The sequence below is a fragment of the Benincasa hispida genome, chromosome 8 (assembly GCF_009727055.1).
Source record: "Benincasa hispida cultivar B227 chromosome 8, ASM972705v1, whole genome shotgun sequence".
In the NCBI taxonomy this organism is placed as follows: Eukaryota; Viridiplantae; Streptophyta; class Magnoliopsida; order Cucurbitales; family Cucurbitaceae; genus Benincasa; species Benincasa hispida.
In genome coordinates this window covers 1,164,972-1,186,461 of record NC_052356.1, presented here as the reverse complement: position 1 = coordinate 1,186,461, position 21,490 = coordinate 1,164,972, and the positions used below count along the sequence as shown (strand labels likewise).

Below are 21,490 nucleotides of genomic sequence, written 5' to 3'. Positions count from 1 at the left end.
AACAAGGCGACCTTGGTATTCTCGGTGTGAAAATATAGAGGGTGGACTTTGTTTGGACTTGGTGTGAGGTAGACGAATGGAGGAAAGAACGATCGTGTATACAACTGGGCAAGTGGGAGAAGTCGAGACTTATCGTATAGGTCGATGCCTAATCGTTTAGACAAGACTATGCGATCGTCTAGCAAAAGCTATGTGATCGTTTAGCTCAGTCAATTCTACACGATCGTTTACCTTGGGTCAGGGATCGTCTAGCAAAGCTATGTGATTGTTTAGTAAATACTGCACGATCGTTTAGCTAGCACCTGCACGATTGTTACCTAGCCCAACCGTCGTTTACTAAATTTGTATTTACTTGACGGCTTTCGTGAGTTTCTTTCGCCAGAGAGAAAACTAAAAAACTTTTCAAACTTTTGTAAAAACCCCTTTCTCTTTTCAAAATAGGAAACCGATTTTCTTTTAAACTTATGGTTACCATGATTAATAACCACCCACTACTTTGGTTATTTAGAAGAAAAAGTATTAATTATCTAATAATTAATATTATTTTAAACATAAATGATAACCAACTTATCATACTATATTTATAACCTATAGTTTTAATATTTCATCTCATGAAACATATAAACCATAGTTCTTTTCTTATTCCATGGTACTTAATGTAAATCTCATTTACATCAATCCTCTACTAGATGTATCTCATACATCATACCGATTATATCATATATAATCAAAATACCTCTTGTCAATTTGAACATTTCAAATCAACACCAAGAACTGATCCTTCAACATAAATCCAAGCTACCAAGGGGACCTTATGGACCTGTAGAGTCGAAGCTCCAACGGTACGTGAATAACTGACTAAACTCTTTAGTCACGGGATCCACCATCCATTAACTGCCAGGAACTCCACTAAAGACTGACAGTTGAACTCTTCTCACTACAGATATATTATGTGTCCATCTTAACCAATCAGCAGTGCGACAATCCTTCACAGATCGCTCGTAAGTACAGCTGGGCTAATAACCGTCATGCCCCTGTAGTCACATCTGTCTCCTTAAGTACCACTGATCCTTCTAATGAACATAAATCATAGTCCTACTATGACTGAGTCTTCTCTTCCAAATAGAAGCTGTGGCCACTATGTTCAAGCCCCGAAATCAGCCCATAAGGGAGCAATCTCTCTACTTATCCCTGCTTCGAGAAAGAAGTGAATTCCATATCGTGGATTGAGTTCCCAGCTCCCAGATCAAACAAGTCCCCAAAAAGGTAGGCATGTTGAGTTGGCATTCTGGCCACTCTCACCCATACTAATCAAAGGACCGCCCTCAAAGGGAGGAGTTCATAAAACATTTAAGATTGAGGTCGTGTCACCTATGATCGTTTAGGTAAGATGTAAGTCTCTAGTATCAATGACGTTATATACAGAGTCTAGTCATCTCATGGTCCAGGTCTTATACAAACTCTTTGTATAGGACACCCCTGCTCCACGTCTCCACACGAATTGTCAGGATCTACCATTTGTAGTAGTTTACAACACTTGCAAACCTCTACAAAGCGGGCCGTATCCATAGTGTCACCAAGATCAGGTATCCCACCTTAATCCTTATACTACAGACCGATTTAGGTTATCACTTAAGGCATGATCCACTTGAAATCACTTTAAAACATGTTTTAATCTTTCAAAACAAAATTTGATGATACGATAGTTGCATCGTATTTTTTAACTTTTTTTTTTGTGAAGTTTAAGGGGTGTTAATGAAATTTTTAAAAGTTTAGAAGTATTTTGAAAACAAAAAATTAATGGTTTAAAAAAATCAAGAAAAATTAAAAAAAAATAATGGAACTACCAAGAGACCTTAAGACTTTTAATAAATTCTAAAAAATACCATTACATTTTTCGTTATTATGTTTTAACAAATTCTCTAATCACACTTATACATGAGATATATCACCTCAAACTTAATAATTTTTACGTGGCAAAGAACATGACTATCCCTTCAAACACATCTCATTGTTAGATCATGCTTTTTCATATTTATGGTATACATTATACTTATATACAAAATATATACCACTCGACCTAAATAATTGAGATGGAAAACAGATGTGGCTGCTCGTTCAAATATGTCTCTATTGTTAGATCGTAATATTTTATATTTATGATCACATTACACTCGTATATAAAAGAATACACTATTTCAGATATAAACTCCTCAACCTTAAGGACAAAGAGAAATTATGAAAATTATAAGATAGAATGAGGATGTAAAAGTTCTCACATGGTAGCCATTTTACCTAGTATAGATATAGATATAGATATAGATATAGATATAGATATAGATATAGATATAGATATAGATATAGCAAATAGCATTCACTTTTTTTCTTTTTTCTTTATTTTTTGGGTGTCATATCAGTACTCAATGGAGTTCGAAAAAGGAAAAAAGAAAAAAAAGGAAAATCTAAGAGGAAAAAAAAGGATGAAAGGAAAAAAGAAAAAAAAAAGGGGAAATCTAAATGGGAAGAAGAAAAGTAAGAAAGACGCAAGCCTAGTCGAGGGGAGAACTACGGTCGCCGTTGTTCTGCAGAACTGTGCTAAGTTTTGATTTCCTCTTTACTCCGAAGTGCAGCTGAATTTCAACTTCCTATTTAAAAACGATTCTGGGAAGTTGATATTTGTCTGGAAGATTTAGGGTATTGATTGAAAATAATCGTATAGTGATCGATGAGACCGATACGTTTGACGGAGCCACCTAGCCCTACCATGGCCAAAGCAGAAATCTTTGAAGGCGACGTTTATGGCGTTATAAGGCGTGCGGTTGTCATCGGTAACGGCTCTTCCGGCTCTGAGAATCAGTGTATCGGTTTGGTTCAGGCGCTTGGCTTGGCTGATAAGCATGTGCTCTATGTAAGTTCTGCGAATTCATCTTTTTCGAGGGTTGAGTTGTTTTTGTATGGAATTACAAGGCTGTTACGTGCATTCACATCCGGGACTGGGTGTTAAATTTATCTAGTAGTAAGAAGCAACTTTGGTATTAGTTTGATGACCTTAGCAAATCTTAAAACTAGAAATGTTCATCATCTTTTCTTTTTTTCAGTATTTGAGGGCGTCTATACTGAAATCCTGAGACTAACAACTGTATCTAATATGTGCTCCTCTCATATGCAGCGGGTTACAAGGCCTAGAGGAGGAATAAATGATTGGCTCCACTGGCTTCCAGTTTCTCTTCACAAAAAATTAGATTATATCATGACCCTGATAGGTGTTTACACTCGGATTTTGATGCGATCCGAAGGGAGGAAACTTATGCCTCTATCTTCAGAAAATGGCGGAAGCCAGGGCTTGTCATGCATTTTAGAAGCTGACTTGAAGCATATTGTATCTACGGTTCGGGAGACTTATGAAAAGTAATTTTTTTTTTCCGAATATCTTTGCAGGGAAGAATTTGATTATCAGACTTCACATATGGTGTGTGCTTGTTTAATTTCCAGGGATGGACCTTTGTTGGTGGTTGCATCTGGTAGGGATACCATAACTATTACGAGTTCCATTAGACGACTGGTATCAGAGAATGTTTTTGTTGTGCAGGTATGGTAATTATTCTTTGTCACATTTCATATGTTACTTGTATTTGGCTAAGGGATACATTTGATGATCATTATGAAAATGGAAAAGTTCTTTTGCAATCCTATCAAGTATTTGGTTGGAGAGGATGAACAGGGTTTTAAAGGAGTCCTAGAGGGAGTTGGGAGTTTGGGACATTTCAATCGCTCCCTTTGGATGTTTTTGACTAAAATCTTTCGTAATTATCCTTTTCTTCTTCTTTTTTAGGTTAATTTTTGTCATTATTTTCCAGCTTTCTTAATCAGGGCTGTGTTGTGTGTATAGCTTATGCTTTTGCTTTTATTTATCTTAACTGGAGTTGGTTTCTCCATTAAAAAGAAGATGACATTATGAATGGGATGATATTGGTAATAAGGGGAACACATCATCCTAGTATGGCCATACGGGTGAATCAATTGGGAAGAAAAGTTCCTTGGCAATCCGTCACCTCAATCATTTTAGGCTTTTTAGAAAAAGTAGCCTTAAGTTGGGAGAGAAGGCCATTGGTGCACTTCCTCAGAGAAGTAGTAGTATTCTTTTTTTAATGAAATTTTGCATTGAAATATTAGAGAGAGAGAGAGAGGGAGAGATTATTGAGTAAACTTGTAAATACTTTAGTTTTGGACATGAGGGTATAAAAGCTTATTCATATGAAGAAAAACTTAACATTTCTATCTCTTTCTCTCTCCCTCTCCCGTCTTTTGGTCTTGTTTTGTGTGTGTTAGAAGGGGAATCAAGATTCTTGTTTATTTGAAAATTTGTTCCATTTTGTCGATTATACCTTGCTCTTGTTTCATGTCTCATGTTTTGGAGGTTGGTAGTTTAGGCTATTCTATTATCAAGGAGTTTGTGCATGTGATTGAAGGCTGAACTTTTGTCTGACACTATATTTGTTGAGATGCTTGATCGTGGTTGTTAGGAGATATGTCCATGATGATTGGTACAAAGTTCTTGCTCCTCAATTATGTGAGTGTTGATCATTTCTAGCCGTTTTTATGATTCTTAGTTGTGTTGAAAAGTATGAAGCTAGATTATTGAGTATTATTGTGAAGAAGGGTTGACATTTACTCTATTTATTTCGGAAGTTCCAGTGGAGGTGTGGTATAAATATCATATGGCCTTGTTATGTCTGTTTATGAGGATGCATTAGGTTTTGGAGGAACCTTCAACTTTGGATTACTTTCTTTTGTTAGAGACAGGCATAGGTCTTCTGGGCAAGTGCCTGTGAGACCTTAAGTAAGCTTCAGAACATGGAGGCATGTAACATGGTGAAGTTGAACAATAACTATTTTAAGTTTATAAGGGATAGATAATCTACAATGTCATTAAGGAGGCTTTCAACTTTCTAGTTGGTAACGGTTCTAAGATCAGATTTTGGGATCTTGCATTAATATTGAAAGATCAGCTTTCTTAAACCTTTCTAACGGAGCCATAATATTCTGCTGATAAAGTTGATTTAGAATGGCAAAAGTCCAAAGAAGGTATATTATTTTCCTTGGTCTATGGCTCATAGAAGCCTCAAGCTGATGATAAGCTCCAAAGGAAGTTTTCTTCTTTGACCCTATCCTCATCTATCTATAGATCGTGTTTAAGAGAGGAAGATCATCTGTTTTTACACTGCCATTTACAACCAAAACTTGGGATATCTCTATGATTCTCTTGGAAGATGACAGGATTCTAGAAGGCTTAAATGCATGGAACTATAGGGGAAACCAAAGGTTTTGTGGAGCCCTGCAACTAGAGCACTTTTGTGGAACATTTGGAAGGAAAAGAATGATATACGTTTGAAGATAGAGAGTCTTTAGATTTGAATTCTTTTTGTACTTTTGTATGCAATATGACTTGGTGGTGTTCTTTTAATCAAATTTCATTTATAAATTACAGCCTCTTGATTATTAATGATTAGAAGGCACTCAAAAGTTAGTTCTTGGCAGAGCTGCCCCGCCCTCTACCCCAAGCCCTTTGGCTGATGTTGATTTGTCTTTTAATGAATTGAGGTTTTTATTTTTTCAAAAATGATAAAGGTTTAGGATAATTTGTTGCTCAATAAGTTCTCTTTACGGAACCTTATCTTAGATTATTTTATTTGTTCAAGGCTCAAGACTCGTGGAGCATTAGAAAGTGCTAGAATCAAGAATTTAATGTTAGGATTCCAAGGGCGTATTTGGTAGGCGATCTGAAAACAAAGGATTCAATAAAAATAGAGTTGTATTTCATGTTTTTAGATATGTGTTTGATAACAAATTCAGAAATTAAATTCCAATTTAAACAATTGTCAAAATGTGTTTGATAATATATTTATAAACTATAAAATTAATTATAGTTGCTCACTAAGTATTAGGTTGAATATAAGTTATTATTAATTAGTTTTTGAACTTGGTTTATGTTATAATTTTTGTATAGTTATTCTTTTAATATCATATAACTAATAATATATTGTATAATACATATTTCAATTTAACCAAAACAATTGAGTTTATTAAATGAAATACTATATTTGTTAGAGTTTTTTTTTATGTTGTTTTCACTTTTCAAGATTTGCATAATTTGGATCATAAAATCTGAAAACAATGTTAAAAAACAGAATTTGAGTTTGGATTCAGTTGGTTTTTGAGTTTCACCATCTCTTGTGGGGTTTTTTCTCTCTTTTTTTTGCATCTCTTCCTATTTGCATATTTGTAATAAAAGTTGTATTTTGTGCTATTTAAAACTTTTATGAAGCAATGCTTGAACCACTCTCCAGCTTTATCGGACATTTTCAGATTGACAAAACTTCATAGTTCACATAATTTTTAATGTAACTGCAACTGTTGCTCATTTTGATTTTTGTGTATTTTGATTAGCAGATAATTTTTTAAGGAATACTAAAGTTTCAAGTTCCTATATTTATCTTTTATTTTTCTTATAAAAAATATGTTTTTCTTTTTGGGGTAAGATTCAACATCCACGGTTGCGTTTGAATCGGTTTGACATGGTCATCACGCCTCATCATGATTATTATCCTTTAACTCCTCTAGCACAAGAGCAAGTTCCTCGATTTATAAGGAAGTGGATAACTCCACGGGAACCACCGGATCAACATGTGGTAAGTGTGCTGACCATAAATATCTTTTTATTCTTTAATCGATTTTTTAGGCTCATTATGTCATGTTCCCTTCTCCCCATTGAGAAAATACCATCTGTTCTGAAATTTTCAAAATTTAGGTCTTGACTGTTGGAGCCCTGCATCAGATTGATTTTGCTGCATTACGTAGTGCAGCTAGTGCATGGCATGATGTGTTTGCTCCTCTTCCAAAACCCTTATTGGTGGTCAACATAGGAGGGCCTACAAGTGAGTTTTTTCAATATATTGGGTTGTCATACTTGATCTTACTCAAATTTTTTATTGTCCCCCGTTCTTTTTGTTTTTGAAACGTTAGGTATACCTTGTTGATAATCATTTCTTATAAAAATGGATCATTCCTTGTTTCTATGTTATTGTGAAAATTATATTATTAACCCTAGTGTATGAGTTTCTTAGTAGGCTGAATGATCCTTTTGTACTATGATATATGAGTAGATTCAGCTGTTGCACGTTGATATGTTTTTATTGAATTTAGGTCAGTTGTTGACATTATATTAATTGTGAATTTTTTAGAAAACATTTCGAAGACTAACCAAGTTCGAGAAAGATCATCGGTATATGTTTGAACCAGAAACAAATTTTCATTGATATATGAAAAGGAAAAAAAAGTTACTAATGGAACAAGAAAGACGAAAAGACCCGTAAAAGTAAAGCCCCAAAATAGAAGAGAATAAAACATTTGAAGAACTTATCCTTGTCTAATTCCTAAGAAATTTAGAGTGGTCAAAGTTGTTGATTATCGATGCATAAGCTTAGTGACAAAATACGTATAAGGTGGTTCCAAAGTCCTTGCAAACAGAATGAGGAGAACCATTCGGTCTTTGTGTCAGAGTGACAAATCCTCGACTCCATTCTTTTTGTAGATGGGGTGGTGGATGATTATAAATGCGAGAAGAAGAAAGGTTGGGTCATTACGTTGGACTGACTGGGATTTTTTGTTGGAAGTCCTTTCAAGAAAATGGAAAACCACTTAGTGAAATGGAAAACCACTTCTCTACCTAGGTGTAGTGGAGGCCTTGGAATAGGCAACGTGAAATGCATAAATCTGAGTCTTTTGGCCTAATGGGGATGGAAATTTATGATTGAAAAAGGTGCTTTGTGGCAGGATATCATTGTCAGTAAACATTCCTTAAATTGGTGACTGTGTGTGTGTAGGTGGCGTCTCAAACCATAAAACATAAAAAACTGACAGCTCCTAGGAACAAAACTTTAACTGCTGGCGCACCTTTACCACAGAAAATCACAAGATATACTGGACATGAAGACAAAAAAAGGAAAACTAAAAAGAAACAAAAGATGCTTCCTCATATGCAATTTTTGCTCCCAATGAAATTATTAGTTGACTGATCTGCCAAACAAGCTTAATCTTTTGAAAATTGTGGAATTCCCCAAATCTGGAGACCACAAATATCAAGGTGTGAAAATAAATCTTTTTAAAATCAAAGGGAGGGATGGAGAAGAATGCCCTGCATCTTTTTTCGAAATAATCTTGTCATTATTGCTTGAAGAAACAACCATCTTTTGCTCACCGAGTAACAAACAAAGAGCCTCATCTAAAGAATCCTCCACAATGACATCATAAAAATCATTAGTCCGAGCCAATACTACATCTAACTTCAGATTCCAAATAAGAATCTAATATACATATTAACATTTGACAATGGAAGTTTTGTTCATTTAATTGAATGCTGACGCTTTGGATAGAATGCTTGTTCGAACTAATGTTCCCATTCTTAGACATTTCAATTACAGAAAATGAAGTTTATTCAGAAGTTACTTCAGACATTGTTGCATTTAGGTTAGATGTATGGTTTGACTAGATGTGATCAGTGGCAAACAAGGACACCACTTGACGGACTGCTCAGACAAGGCTGGCTGTCCTCCAATAGTAGTCAAGTGCAGACATGGATGGTTGATATTGATGCAATCTTATTTGGAGAGTGCAACACAGACAAATTGTTGTCATTCTCTGTGCCAAACCAGTTTGTGTACTTAAATTTGAAAGGAAAAATAGTTATTCTTTGCATGCTGGAGAGTACAAACACACTAAACATAAGAGGAAAAGCATGGGACCAAAAGATGCACCGAGGGTTCTGACATCATCTAGGTTTTCTTTTTCCTCTAATACCAACTAGGTTTGTGAAAAACAGACGAGTCAAAGAATTAAGTTTGCATTTTGCAGAAACATAATTTTTGACACTATATGGACAAAAGTCAATGCAGGATTTAGGGTGTTCACTCTGTAAGAAATCCTGCTGTGAGGGCAATGTAGAGAAACCTATAGCAGTCATGATATAGAGCTATTATCTTCATTTTTCAGATGCCTTGGAGCTACATATTTTGGTTATGTTATTTATTTTATATATTTTTCCTGTTTTGTTCATTAAATATGTGAGGGTAGATTGCTAAAGGGTTATACCGGTCCATTGTGCGCCCTTTACTTTATTCTCTTCCTCTTGGCTACTAGATACAATTCATGACATAGGAGTGCATTTTTTTTAAACGGAAACAAACTTTTCATTGATATAATGAAAGGAGATTATTGCTCAAAGTACATAGCTCAAAATACAACGAAACAAGATAATAATCATAATAAACCGGAGCTCTATGGATGAGTAGGTGCACAAGGACATCCCAACTAGGTTGACACCCCATAGCACTCTTATCATATCCATTTACAAGATGAAACTATCAAACAAAATCAGAGACTACTAAATAGTTACAAAGAAGGTATAAAAGCTATAAGGCAAATGTCCTAGATAGAATAATCAGCCAAAAAACTTGGACTGAGAGCACCGAGAGGAAGCTAATAGGCAGGCTGATCCAAATCTGTCTGACCATTCGGCAACCTTGTTGTGGAATACTCTTTGGTTTCGTTCAAACCATAATTTTGAAATTAAGGCTTTAACCGCATTTGACCAAAGAATTTGTGTCTTAGAAGACAAGATCGGTCCAGTCAAAATATGGGAAACATTACTGTGAATGTTCTGTCCAAAGATCCAATGTTGATTGAAATATGAAAAGAGATTCTTCCAGCATTTTCTTGAATAAGGACAATCAAAGAACACATGTTGTAAGTCTTCACTACTTGCTAGGCATAAATGGCAGATGGTGGGTGAAAGATAATGAGATTGAAGTTTGTGTTGCAACACTTCAGAGCAATTAAGAGATCCAAAAATTAAAGCCCAAACCAGAATGTTGATTTTTCTCGGGCTTTTGGACTTCCAGAGGGTCTGAAAAAGCTCTTTTTCAAAGGGGAAGATGAGTTCAAGTGCTTTGATAAGGATCTAGGTGAAGTGCGTAAGTTGCTAGGATCTAGGTGGAGAAGTGGAGATATATTGACTCGCACAAACTTCTACCCAGATCAATAGTAGAACCAAGGGTCTGAACTAATGAACTAATGAACAATTTGTATATAAGTCTCAATCTCAGTATTTCTGCTGCATTCTTGTTGATGATCATGTTTATGAACTATAATATGATTTTCTGCAGGTTGCTGTCGATATGGTGTGGATCTTGCAAAGCAGCTGGTAACCAGTTTGCTGAGTGTTCTTGCAAGCTGTGGAAGTGTCAGAATATCCTTCTCAGACAGAACTCCTGAGAAGGTAGTATTGAGGAAAAAAAATCTTAGCAATATCCAGATGTGACCTTTCTTTTATGATATCCTATTTTTCCTTGACAGGTGTATAATGTTATTGTGAAAGAACTTGGGGATAATCCAAAAGTTTACATCTGGGATAGACAAGGTTCATTTACTATGAAATGAGTTTAATGAGTTCGTCTGTAGTTTTGAAATATTGTTTTGCGTTATTTGATAATTTAATTCGGTAGTTCAATATTAATATTCATCAGAGACAAATCCGCACATGGGCCACTTAGCTTGGGCAGATGCATTTGTTGTAACAGCAGATTCGGTTAGCATGATTAGTGAGGTTTGCAGTACTGGGTATGATCGTCTGTCTCATGATTAACCCCCTGCTCTAATTTTTTCGGTGTCTTAGTCACAGTTGTTTATACCCTGGTTTGTTGATAATTCCTGTTTGTTATTATTGCAGGAAGCCTGTCTATGTCATTGGAACTGAGCGTTGTAAGTGGAAGTATTCAGCATTCCATAAATCCTTGAAGGAGAGAGGAGTCATCCGCCCATTTACAGGGACTGAGGATGTAAGTATTTTACTTTTTTCATTTCATGATGCTTCAAATACTTTGTGACCAAACTGATACACATCTTTCGATGTATTTTCCTCTCTTTGGATGCGTGATCTAATTAGCTCAATGTTGCAAAATTAAATGCTAACATGTAGAAGGGCATGAATCTTTTCTTAGCGTTCTTCGTTTGGCTCTGCTGAAGGACAATTCTCCTCAAGTTTGTCCTTTCTAAATCATCATGTTTGCAGGCGTCATGTGTCATTAAGTACTTGTAGCCAAGAAGGAAAATAAAACAAAAATCTAACTCGGGCCTAATTAAAGCCATAATCTGTTCTTAATACTTATATTTTCTCAAAAACAATTAGTTTCTCAACATCTTTAATTTCTAAAGAAGTATGAACTAAGTGAGATCGACAAAACTTAAACTAAAATTTGTATAAGTAAAGTACGACTAAGGGAAACTGATGATAGTAGTGTTTAATCTTAAAACACATTCTTCAAACATAAAGTTAGCAATAGCATGGGAAAAAGTGGAGTGTATATTTTGAGAGAACAAGGGTGAATGAAAGCAACGTGGGTGAAGGCGTGCATGCATAGGTGAGCAAATGTGGGCCTTTTTCTTGTGGCTTGTGGACGCTTGGGCAGTCTTGGGCTTATGAACCAATAAGCGCCGGTTGGATCTGATGTGTGTAGATGGGGCATGTCATCTGAGTTGAGGGTGCCACACATGAGCGTGGGTCTATGCCACCATGAGTCAAGCAGTTGGGCTAGCTCTTTGAAAGTTCTTCTTAAGCTCAACCTGGGCTTCCTCCCACTTAATTGGATTTCCATGGGTTTGATGGTGACCATGATCACATCAATCTGTGTTGCCATTTGAATCTTTCAAGTGAAAGGAACAATAGAGTGTCTAAAAAGTGGTTGGATAAGGAGCCTAGCGACGTTTGGGCCCTTATTAGGTTTATTGTTTCTTTTTGGTCTTCAAATGCAAAGGTTTTCTGTAAATTTTCTATAGGCACTATTTTGCTTGATTGGTCTCTTTCTATAAGAGGTTTTCTATTTATTTATTTCATTTTAGGAAAAAAAATACCTTTTTAGTCCCTGAGTTTTCAAGAATAGGTTTAAAAGGTCATTTCTAAATAAAACCTTCAAATTTAATATTAAAGAAATTGATAGAAGCTGACATGGTGAGATGACATAGAAAAAAAAAGATTTTTTTTTTAATCTTTCCCTTTCTTTCTCCCTTCTCTCTCTTATTCTATCTCCATTTTCATCCTATCTCTCTCTCTCTCGTCTCTCCTCCCTCTCATCCTCTTTCTCATCGTTGAGGAAGAAACTGAGTGAGGATTGAGTGAATTGTAATAGAGGCTTTGAATTTATTGAGAAAATTCTGTGTATGATGCTTTACCGGTGGGTCTTGTTGGAATGAATGCGGATTTGATGAGCCTATACAAAGAATTTGGGTATGGGCAAATCTATAATGTGTAAGGCCACAAGTTATTTACACCTACAAAAGAAGGGGTAAAAAGGGAAATGAACAACTAACCAAAGAAGCAAAGGAAGAGAATGTTGGAGAAAAAGGAGAGGGGGACCACAAGGCCGTTATAAAGGACAATGAAGGTACAGGAGAAGGGCAGAGAAGAATGTGGTGAAAGTTGTGTAGTGGGAGGAGAGAAATACCCGACTCTCTCTAAGGTGCTGGGGAGTCTTTTTGTTTTCTTCTTTTAGGTCAGCAGCCGAGGAGGTTAGGGAAGAGTGTTGGTGTATTTTGGGTAGTGTTTTTCCAGGGAGGTTGTTAAATGTTCGAGAGAGACTTGAAGGAGAAGTTTATGTATAAATAAAGAGCATTCTGATTGCCTTGTTCTTTATTGCTCTATTTTCTTTTGTTTGGCTGGTTGTTTCTCAGTGCAGGGTAGCAAGAAGCTTACAAGTGGTATCAGAGCCGCTTCATCCTGGGGCGAACGCATGCGATGGCTCAGAAATAAATAGAAGAAAGGATGGAAAAAAGCGAGAAGGAAGTCTCCGAAATGAAAAAAATGCTGCTGGGGCTTTGCAAAAATATAGAGAAACTGACAGAGGAAATGAGGGAGAGTAATGCTGCTCGGAAGGCCGAAGAATCGGGCGCATTTGATGGTCGACGGATGAAAATGAAGGGGAAGATTGATGAGGCCGATTCAACTCCCAGCAATGGAGGAGGATGAGGAGCCGACAAGAGCAAGTACAAAAGGTTAGAAATACCTGTTTTCGTAGGAGAAAACCCGGAACCGTGAGTGTACAAGGTCGAAACCTTACTTTGAAATCCACGAGTTATCCGATCAAGAGAAGGTGAAGGTAGCGGTCATTAGTTTTGGGCCGGATGAAGTCGATTGGTTCCGATGGAGCCACAACCGGAGACCCATCAGTACTTGGGAGGAGCTGAAAAGAAGAATGTTAGAGTATTACAGACCTACCGGAGAAGGGAGTTTAGACGCGAGGTCGTTGAGGATAAAGCAGGACGATTCATATTCAGACTACGTGAAGAAGTTCGTGACTTATTCGGCACCCCTACCCGATTTGGCCGAAGATGTTCTCAAGGATGCATTCATAAATGGGCTGGAACCAACGCTGAGGGCCGAGGTCATTAGTAGAAAACTGTATACACTGGAGGAATGTATGCACAAAGCCCAGTTGGTGAGCGATAGGAACATGGCCCTGAAGTTGGCCTTAGCCGATCTGGGGGTAGTTGGGCCTGGCCAAAAGGAAGCCCACATGAAGGAGAATCTGATGATTGAAAGGAAGAGCGGGAAGACCGTGGAAGCGGAGGCGACCAAACGAATCACATTACCTATGAAGAACAACTTCATAAAGAAGGATCCACCCATGAAACGCCTCTCCGATAGTGAGTTCCGAGAACGATTGGACAAGGGACTCTGCTTCAGGTGTAATGAGAAATATGCATCGGGTCACCGATGCAAGACTAAGGAAAACCGTGAGTTGATGCTATTTATCGCCAATGAAAGAGAAGAGGCAATCGGAGAAGAGGAGGAAGGGGAGAAGTTAAGAGGAGAAGAAGATCTTGAGACAGAGGAAACCGCGGAGATAACCTTGAGGTCAATGTGCGGCCTATCTGCCCAAGGTACAATGAAGTTGAAAGGGGAGGTGAAGGGGAAAGAAGTAGTAGTGTTGATTGACTGTGGAGCAACACACAATTTCGTGCACTCGTAGAATAGTGGAGGAGCTGGAATTACCAATGAATAAGAAGAATTTCTCAGTGGGGATCGACAATGGCGCGGCTATACGAGGGGAAGGGGTATGCAGAGCAGCCGAATTGAGGCTCCCCAACTTGAATGTGAAGGCGGATTTCTTGGCGACGATTTGGGACAGATGGACGTGGTGTTAGGAATGCTCTGGTTATGCACAACTGGTTTTATGGGAGTTCATTGGCCATCACTGACCATGTCTTTCTTGGTAGGGAATCGCACGTCATGTTGAAGGGTGATCCGTCCTTGACCAAAAGCAGAGGCTTCATTCAAGGTGCTAACAAAGTCATGGGAGGAGGAAGGCCAAGGATTTCTGGTAGAATTCCAGAACTATAAATTTGATAGTGAGGAAGGAAACGAGGAGAAGGGTGAGCCCAACGAGTCTGGGGAGCTTCCTGTAGCCTTGTTGGAGCAAAACGTGGACGTATTTGAAGAACTCACAACACTTCCTCCTAGGAGAGTTGTGGACCATCGCATTCTGATTAGTGCTGACCAGAAACCAATCAATGTGAGACCCTACAAGTAATGGTCACAACCAAAAAGAAGAGATTGAGAAATTGGTGGAAGAGATGCTCAAGGCTGGAATTATTCGACCCAGTCACAGCCCTTACTCCAGCCCTGTTGTGTTAGTAGAAGAAAGATGGTGGGTGGAGATTTTGTGTCGACTACCGGAAGCTAAATCAAGCAACTGTGGCCGACAAGTTTCCCTATACTTGTAATTGAAGAGTTGTTAGATGAACTACAGGATCGGCGGTCTATTCCAAGCTTGATTTGAGTCGGGTTACCATCAGATCAGATGAATGAAAAGGACATTGAGAATACAACCTTCAGGACTCATGAAGGACACTATGAATTCCTTGTGATGCCCGTTCGGACTCACAAATGCGCCAGCCACCTTCCAATCATTGATGAACCAGTTTTTTCGACCTTTCCTTCGTAAATTTGTACTAATTTCCTTTGATGATATATTGGTGTACAACCCGGACATATCAACACATGAGACACATTTGGGAGTTGTATTCATTGTCCTTCGAGATCATAGGCTGTATGCAAATCAGAAGTGCACATTCTGCCAAACCAGGGTCCAATACTTAGGCCACTGGATATCAGCTAAGGGGGTAGAAGTAGATGATGGAAAGGTCAAAGTGATGAGAGAATGGCTACAACCGCAAAATGTATCTGAATTAAGGGGATTCCTAGGACTTACCGGGTATTATAGGAGGTTTGTTCAGGGGTATAGAAGTATCGCAGCTCCACTTACCAAACTTCTTCAGAAGAATTAGTTCAAATGGGATGAAGAAGCCAATCAGGCTCTCGAAAAATTGAAGCAGGCCATGGTGACAGCCTCGGTCCTGGCTCTTCCTGACTTCTCCAAGGGCTTTGTGATAGAAACTGACGCATCAGGAATTGGGTTAGGTGCTGTATTATCACAAGACTCGAAGCCTATAGCCTACTTTAGTCAGAAATTATCAATGAGAGCTCAAGCCAAGTCCATTTATGAGAAGGAGTTGATGACAGTTGTCCTAGCAGTGCAGAAATGGAGACATTACCTGTTGGGGAGTAAGTTCACGGTGATTTCAAACGAAAAAGCATTAAAGTTCCTTATTGAGCAACGAGAAGTGCAACCTCAATTCCAACGTTGGCTAACAAAATTGCTTGGATACGACTTTGAGATCTTATATCAACCAGGCTTGCAAAACAAAGCAGCTGATACATTGTCTCGAGTCCCCAATTCAGCTTTAGGGCTGTCTCTTATACACATCTAGATGTGTATAAGAGACAGCTATATTGGCAAGGAATGAAGACTGATGTGAAGAAATATGTGGAAGGCTACGAGATATGTCAAAGGAACAAATATGAGACTCTAACACTGGCTGGTTTGCTACAACCCCTCCCCATTCCCTACCTGATTTTGGAGGATTGGAGCATGGATTTTGTGGAAGGTTTACCAAAGGCAGAGGGCTTTGATGCCATAATGGTAGTAGTGGATCGCTTGAGCAAGTATGCACATTTCATACCCCTCAAACACCCCTTCTCAACCAAGCAAGTAGCTGACATATTCGTCCAAGAAGTAGTACGACACCATGGAGTTCCCTTATCAATCTTGACCGACAGAGATAAGATGTTTTTGAGTAACCTCTGGAAGGAGATGTTCACGAACATGGGGACTAAATTGAAAAGGAGTACTTCGTTCCATCCTCAAATGGATGGGCAAACTGAGAGGGTGAATCGCTGCCTAGAGACCTACCTACGTTATTTTTGTAATGAACAACCAAGGAAATGGAACAAATGGATAGCGTGGGCTGAACTGTGGTACAACATGACCTTCCACGTCTCTATCAAGACAACCTCGTACCAAGCAGTCTACGGTAGACGTCCCCCACCCTTAGTCACGTATGGAGATAGGAGAACCTTCAACAATGCGGTGGAACAACAGTTACAAGAACGTGATCTGGCTCTCAATGCACTGAAGGAAAATTTGGCCATTGCTCAAAACCGGATGAAAAAACAGCAGATAAACATAGAAGAGAGAGAATTTTTGAAGTTGGAGAAGAAGTTTACTTGAAAGTACGACCATATAGACAGAAATCATTGGCAATGAGAAGGAGTGAGAAGCTGGCACCGAGGTTCTATGGTCCTTACAGAGTAGTTGAACGAGTGGGGGAAGTTGCATACAAATTAGCCTTGCCAACCGAAGCCAAAGTACACAATGTGTTCCATATATCGCAGCTGAAGAAGAAATTAGGACAAGGCCATCAAGTACAACATCCGCCCATTTTGACCGAGGAATTTGAGTTGCAAACGACCCCGGAGACTGTATTGGGAGTAAGATGGAATGGAGATCTAGCTACAAATGAATGGTTGGTCAAATGGAAGGGAATGCCAGACAATGAAGCCACTTGGGAAGATGTTCGGGCCATGAACCAACAATTTCCACGTTTCAACCTTGAGGACAAGGTTCTTTTCGAGAAGGGAGGTATTGTAAGGCCACAAGTTATTTACACCTACAAAAGAAGGGGTAAAAAGGGAAATGAACAACCAACCAAAGAAGCAAAGGAAGAGAATGTTGGAGAAAAAGGAGAGGGGGACCACAAGGCCGTTATAAAGGACAATGAAGGTACAGGAGAAGGGCAGAGAAGAATGTGGTGAAAGCTGTGTAGGCTTTTGGGAGGAGAGAAATACCCGACTCTCTCTAAGGTGCTGGGGAGTCTTTTTGTTTTCTTCTTTTAGGTCAGCAGCCGAGGAGGTTAGGGAAGAGTGTTGGTGTATTTTGGGTAGTGTTTTTCCAGGGAGGTTGTTAAATATTCGAGAGAGACTTGAAGGAGAAGTTTATATATAAATAAAGAGCATTCTGATTGCCTTGTTCTTTATTCCTCTATTTTCTTTCTGTTTTCTTTTGTTTGGCTGGTTGTTTCTCAGTGCAGGGTAGCAAGAAGCTTACATAATGTTCATAATCCGTTTGACTGGATGGAGTTGATTTCGAATCTGAATGGTAATGGGATGGGGGATGAAGATTTATGAGTATTTAAGATGAAGATGAGTTTGCAGTAGAATAAAACTTGTGGGTCCTTTCTTTTTATTCTTCTCTAGAACTTAGTATTAAGGATTAGATCTGATTATGTTTGCTTAATTTCTTCATGGTTGAGAATGAAGATAAAAACGTTTCATGTTTTTGCTTTATGTTTATGTTGAGCTTGGTGCTCTAATGGTTACCATCTATGGCCGACCTATTAAGCTTAAGATATGGGATGATGAACCATTTTGTGCAACTTGTAATACTATTGTGTATCCTTCTAAATGCATTATGTATGGTGTCTCATCTATAAATTTTCTGCAACTTGTTATACTGTTGCGGTAATGGAGATGGAGGAGACTACAACGAGAGAGAAGATGAAGAGGGAGGAGAGAGATTAAGAGAGAGGAGGGAGAAAGAGATTAAAAATAGATTTTTTTCCCATGTCATTTGGCCACAAGTGTATCAATTTTTTTATATTAAATTTAAATGTTTTATTTAGAGGGACCTTTTAAATCTATTATTGAAAACTCGGGGACTAAAATGGCCAATTTGAAACATTAGGTACTAAATGCACCTATTCTTCAAAACTTAGGGGCCAAAAAGGTATTTTTCCCTTAAAAAAATATATTTGTTTCCAAGTCATCTTGCCACATCACGTATTTAATCAATTTTATGTTTAAATTTAGTAGACTTATTAGTTGAGTGACCTTTAGTTTTAAACCTATTCTTAAAAACTCAGACATTAGGGACCAAATGCATCTATTCTTGAAAATTCAGGGACGAAAAAGGGTATTTTCCCCTTCATTTTATTTATTTTTAATGCCTTTGTAATCTTTCATTTTTTTCTCATGAAAGTTCTATAAAATTAAAGCTTTTAAAAAAATCTGTGTTACCCTGTCAAGTTTACCTAAGTCCTGCCATTTGGGGGACAATGATAGATAGGCATAGAATAAAATAAAATGAAGAAACCTCATAAAAATACCCCCTTGATTTCAGAACTAATAAATTGTAAAATGTCTCTACGTTAAATCCAATATCCAGTATTCAGGAAAATTTGTCATCAGATTCTATCTGCATTTACAGATTTTAATGTTTATTCTCTTGTTCTTTTATTCCCCTTCAGAACATTTCTAATCTTCAGTATGAAATCAATCTTTTTTCTTGGAGGCATGGACCATTTAGTTCCAGATTTGATATCTTTTTGAGATTCTTTTCAGTGTATTGTTAGAAAGCTATGGATATTATACTATTGAACTCTTTTTATTCCAAATCTTGTATATTTGTCTTTTTCAATATAATCGATAGCATTCGGCCATTCTTTTCTGCTTGATGGAAAAGTTGAAAAGAATATCTTAATGTGGTGGCTTTTCTGTTTGATGCTAAATAAAAGTTCACCAGTAAAGACAATACTTCACGTTCATTCTGATGTTGACCTATGGATGTTTGATCTTCGTTTCATATACACCATTTGACATTTCAGATCTCAGAAAGCTGGAGTTATCCTCCACTGAACGATACGGCAGAAGCAGCTACTCGGGTGCGGGAGGAACTAGCCAAGCGTGGCTGGAGAATACGGCCATAGGAAGTCTAGTGAGAAGTGTTACACACAACGTACGCTCCAGATGTCATAAAAATGGGGCCCCTTCATTATTTGAGCAATACTTTTGTACAATGGTGCACATAGGAACAGAGAATTACAAGCATTAATGGTTTCAAATCCAATTCTTGGACAAAACTTAAGAAAAGAATAATGAAGCTAGTAGCAGCTGTTTGTTAGTGCGGCTTGTATTATAGGCAGAGGCTTTGGCTTGCTCTTTTCCACAGATATGGCAGCTCTTAGATTTTGTTGAGATAATTTTTATACCGTACGGTGGGATATATATTTGTTGTAAATTGGTTCATTTTATTTGAGAAAAATAAGCAAAGTTATAAATGATTTTGTTACTAGCTACTGTTGGAACAAACAGATATGAAACTGACCATTGGTTTGGTGGAAATTGGTTCTCTGTGTATAAATCATTGAATGAGTTTGACAGGTGTCCTTGGTTAATTAATCGAGCTTTGAGCTTTGGGGACCTTAGTATCGTTTTTTAGTAAGTTAGAACTATATTTAACTGACATAAAAATATCGATATAGGTTTGTGGTTCGAATTTTTCAACCTATTCTACAAAACAATAATATAATATTCTCTTCATTTGTTATATGCCTCTAGAAATATTTTCGTTTTAGGGCTTTAAGGTTTTTACTCTGAATCTTTTTCAATTGTCTATTCACTTTTTCACCATTTCTCACATAAGGTTCCACACCAACAAATCTAATCACTTAGTGGAAATAAAAGAAGTGCAAATCAATTTATACTCTTAAATTTTGAGTGTTGTATCAATTAAGATTCTAAATTAATAATTGTATCAATTCAAACTTTGAACTTTCACAAGTATATCAAGTTATTTCCTCTAGATTTTGTTAATCAAAATATCATGTAGAACTTATAATTTGAGTTAATTAAACTCCAAAATTTTCAAAAATCAGTAATAGGCTCTTCAGTATGATTATCTTTAAAAGTCATTCATTAATTCTCAAATTATATAACCTTCTTTAGATGTCTGTTTAGATTAGACGATTAGAGTAAATGTATGGACAATTTTCAAAGAAAATTTTTACATAAGTCTAAATTGATTCATTTATAAATGTTTACGGGTTTAATTAATATAATTATAAGTTTCACATTGAGTTTTCCCAAACAAAATATAATGGAGTAAATTGATACATTTACAAAAGTTTGAGGTTTAAATTTATATAACCCTTGGACCTGATGGTTTTTAAGTGGGGTTTTCTAAAGTAGCTTAGGGTGTGGTTGGGAATGACTTATGTGATGCAGTCCATTTATTTGACACTTTTTTTCCTTCCTCCTGGTGTAAATGCGACTTTGATAGCTCTAGTTCTTAAAAGGCCTAATCCAGGGGGCTTAGAGATTTCAATTTGTCTTTGTGAAAGGCAATATTGTGGACAATATTCTGCTTTGTCAGGAGATTGTGGGAGGTTATCATAAGAATGAAGGTAAAGGTCGACATGCATTGAAGGTAGATCTCCAAAAGGTTTATGACTATGTTCATTGGGATTTTCTCTTTGGCACCCTTCTAGTTTTTGGTGTGCCATGTAGATTTATGAGTTGTATTAGGGCTTGTATTGCTTCTCCCATGTACTCTATTCTATTAATGGGTCTATTCAGAGGTATTTTATCACATCCCTCCTCATATTACATTTTTAATCCAAGAAGGGGTGTGAAGATATCAATTGTCAACCCTTTTGTGATAGCTACTATCCTACTAAACTCTGTAACTTATATCCTTAGCACCTAGCAATCAGATAAACATTTCAGTACTATAATTGTTCCAAGCATTATTTCATAACAACATGTTAACATAGGGGCTATTGATCTAAAAATCCACATTCATTCACATCACAGTTAAACTAGTAACAAACATTATTATAATACAATCCCCATCTCATATTTCTAGCCAGATCCCCATGATATGTACAGACGAAACCACTATTAAACAGATGTGGTGAACCATCTAAACACTATTCTCTAGAAAAAATCCTGGATAGTGACTGACTGGTAGATCTACTCGGCTTTGAGACATCGATCGCTACTTGGGGAAAGAAAACACACGAAAGAGTGAGCTTAAAATGCTCAGTGAGTGACTATCTTAAATAAAACATGCTTTAAATTATACATAACGTGAACATGCTTATCATTGAATATTTATAAAATCATAGTCAGGGTTTTGAAAATGAAACTGGAATTGTAAAAGTACATCACGTAAAAACTCTGAAATAGAGCTCATTAGCATTTTTC

At 37.2% G+C, this 21,490-nt stretch overlaps 1 protein-coding gene across 1 annotated transcript; it reads left to right on the top strand.

Moving 5' to 3' along the window:
* Positions 1-2,438: 2,438 nt before the first annotated feature.
* On the top strand, positions 2,439-19,665 carry LOC120082936 (mitochondrial fission protein ELM1). The gene is made up of 10 exons (XM_039038369.1): positions 2,439-2,908; positions 3,170-3,408; positions 3,493-3,589; positions 6,540-6,689; positions 6,809-6,935; positions 10,221-10,333; positions 10,411-10,474; positions 10,581-10,674; positions 10,784-10,892; positions 19,111-19,665. The coding sequence occupies exons 1-10, from the start codon at positions 2,726-2,728 to the stop codon at positions 19,210-19,212; spliced, it is 1,278 nt and encodes a 425-aa protein (XP_038894297.1). The 5' UTR covers positions 2,439-2,725; the 3' UTR covers positions 19,213-19,665.
* The last annotated feature ends 1,825 nt before the right edge of the window (positions 19,666-21,490 follow it).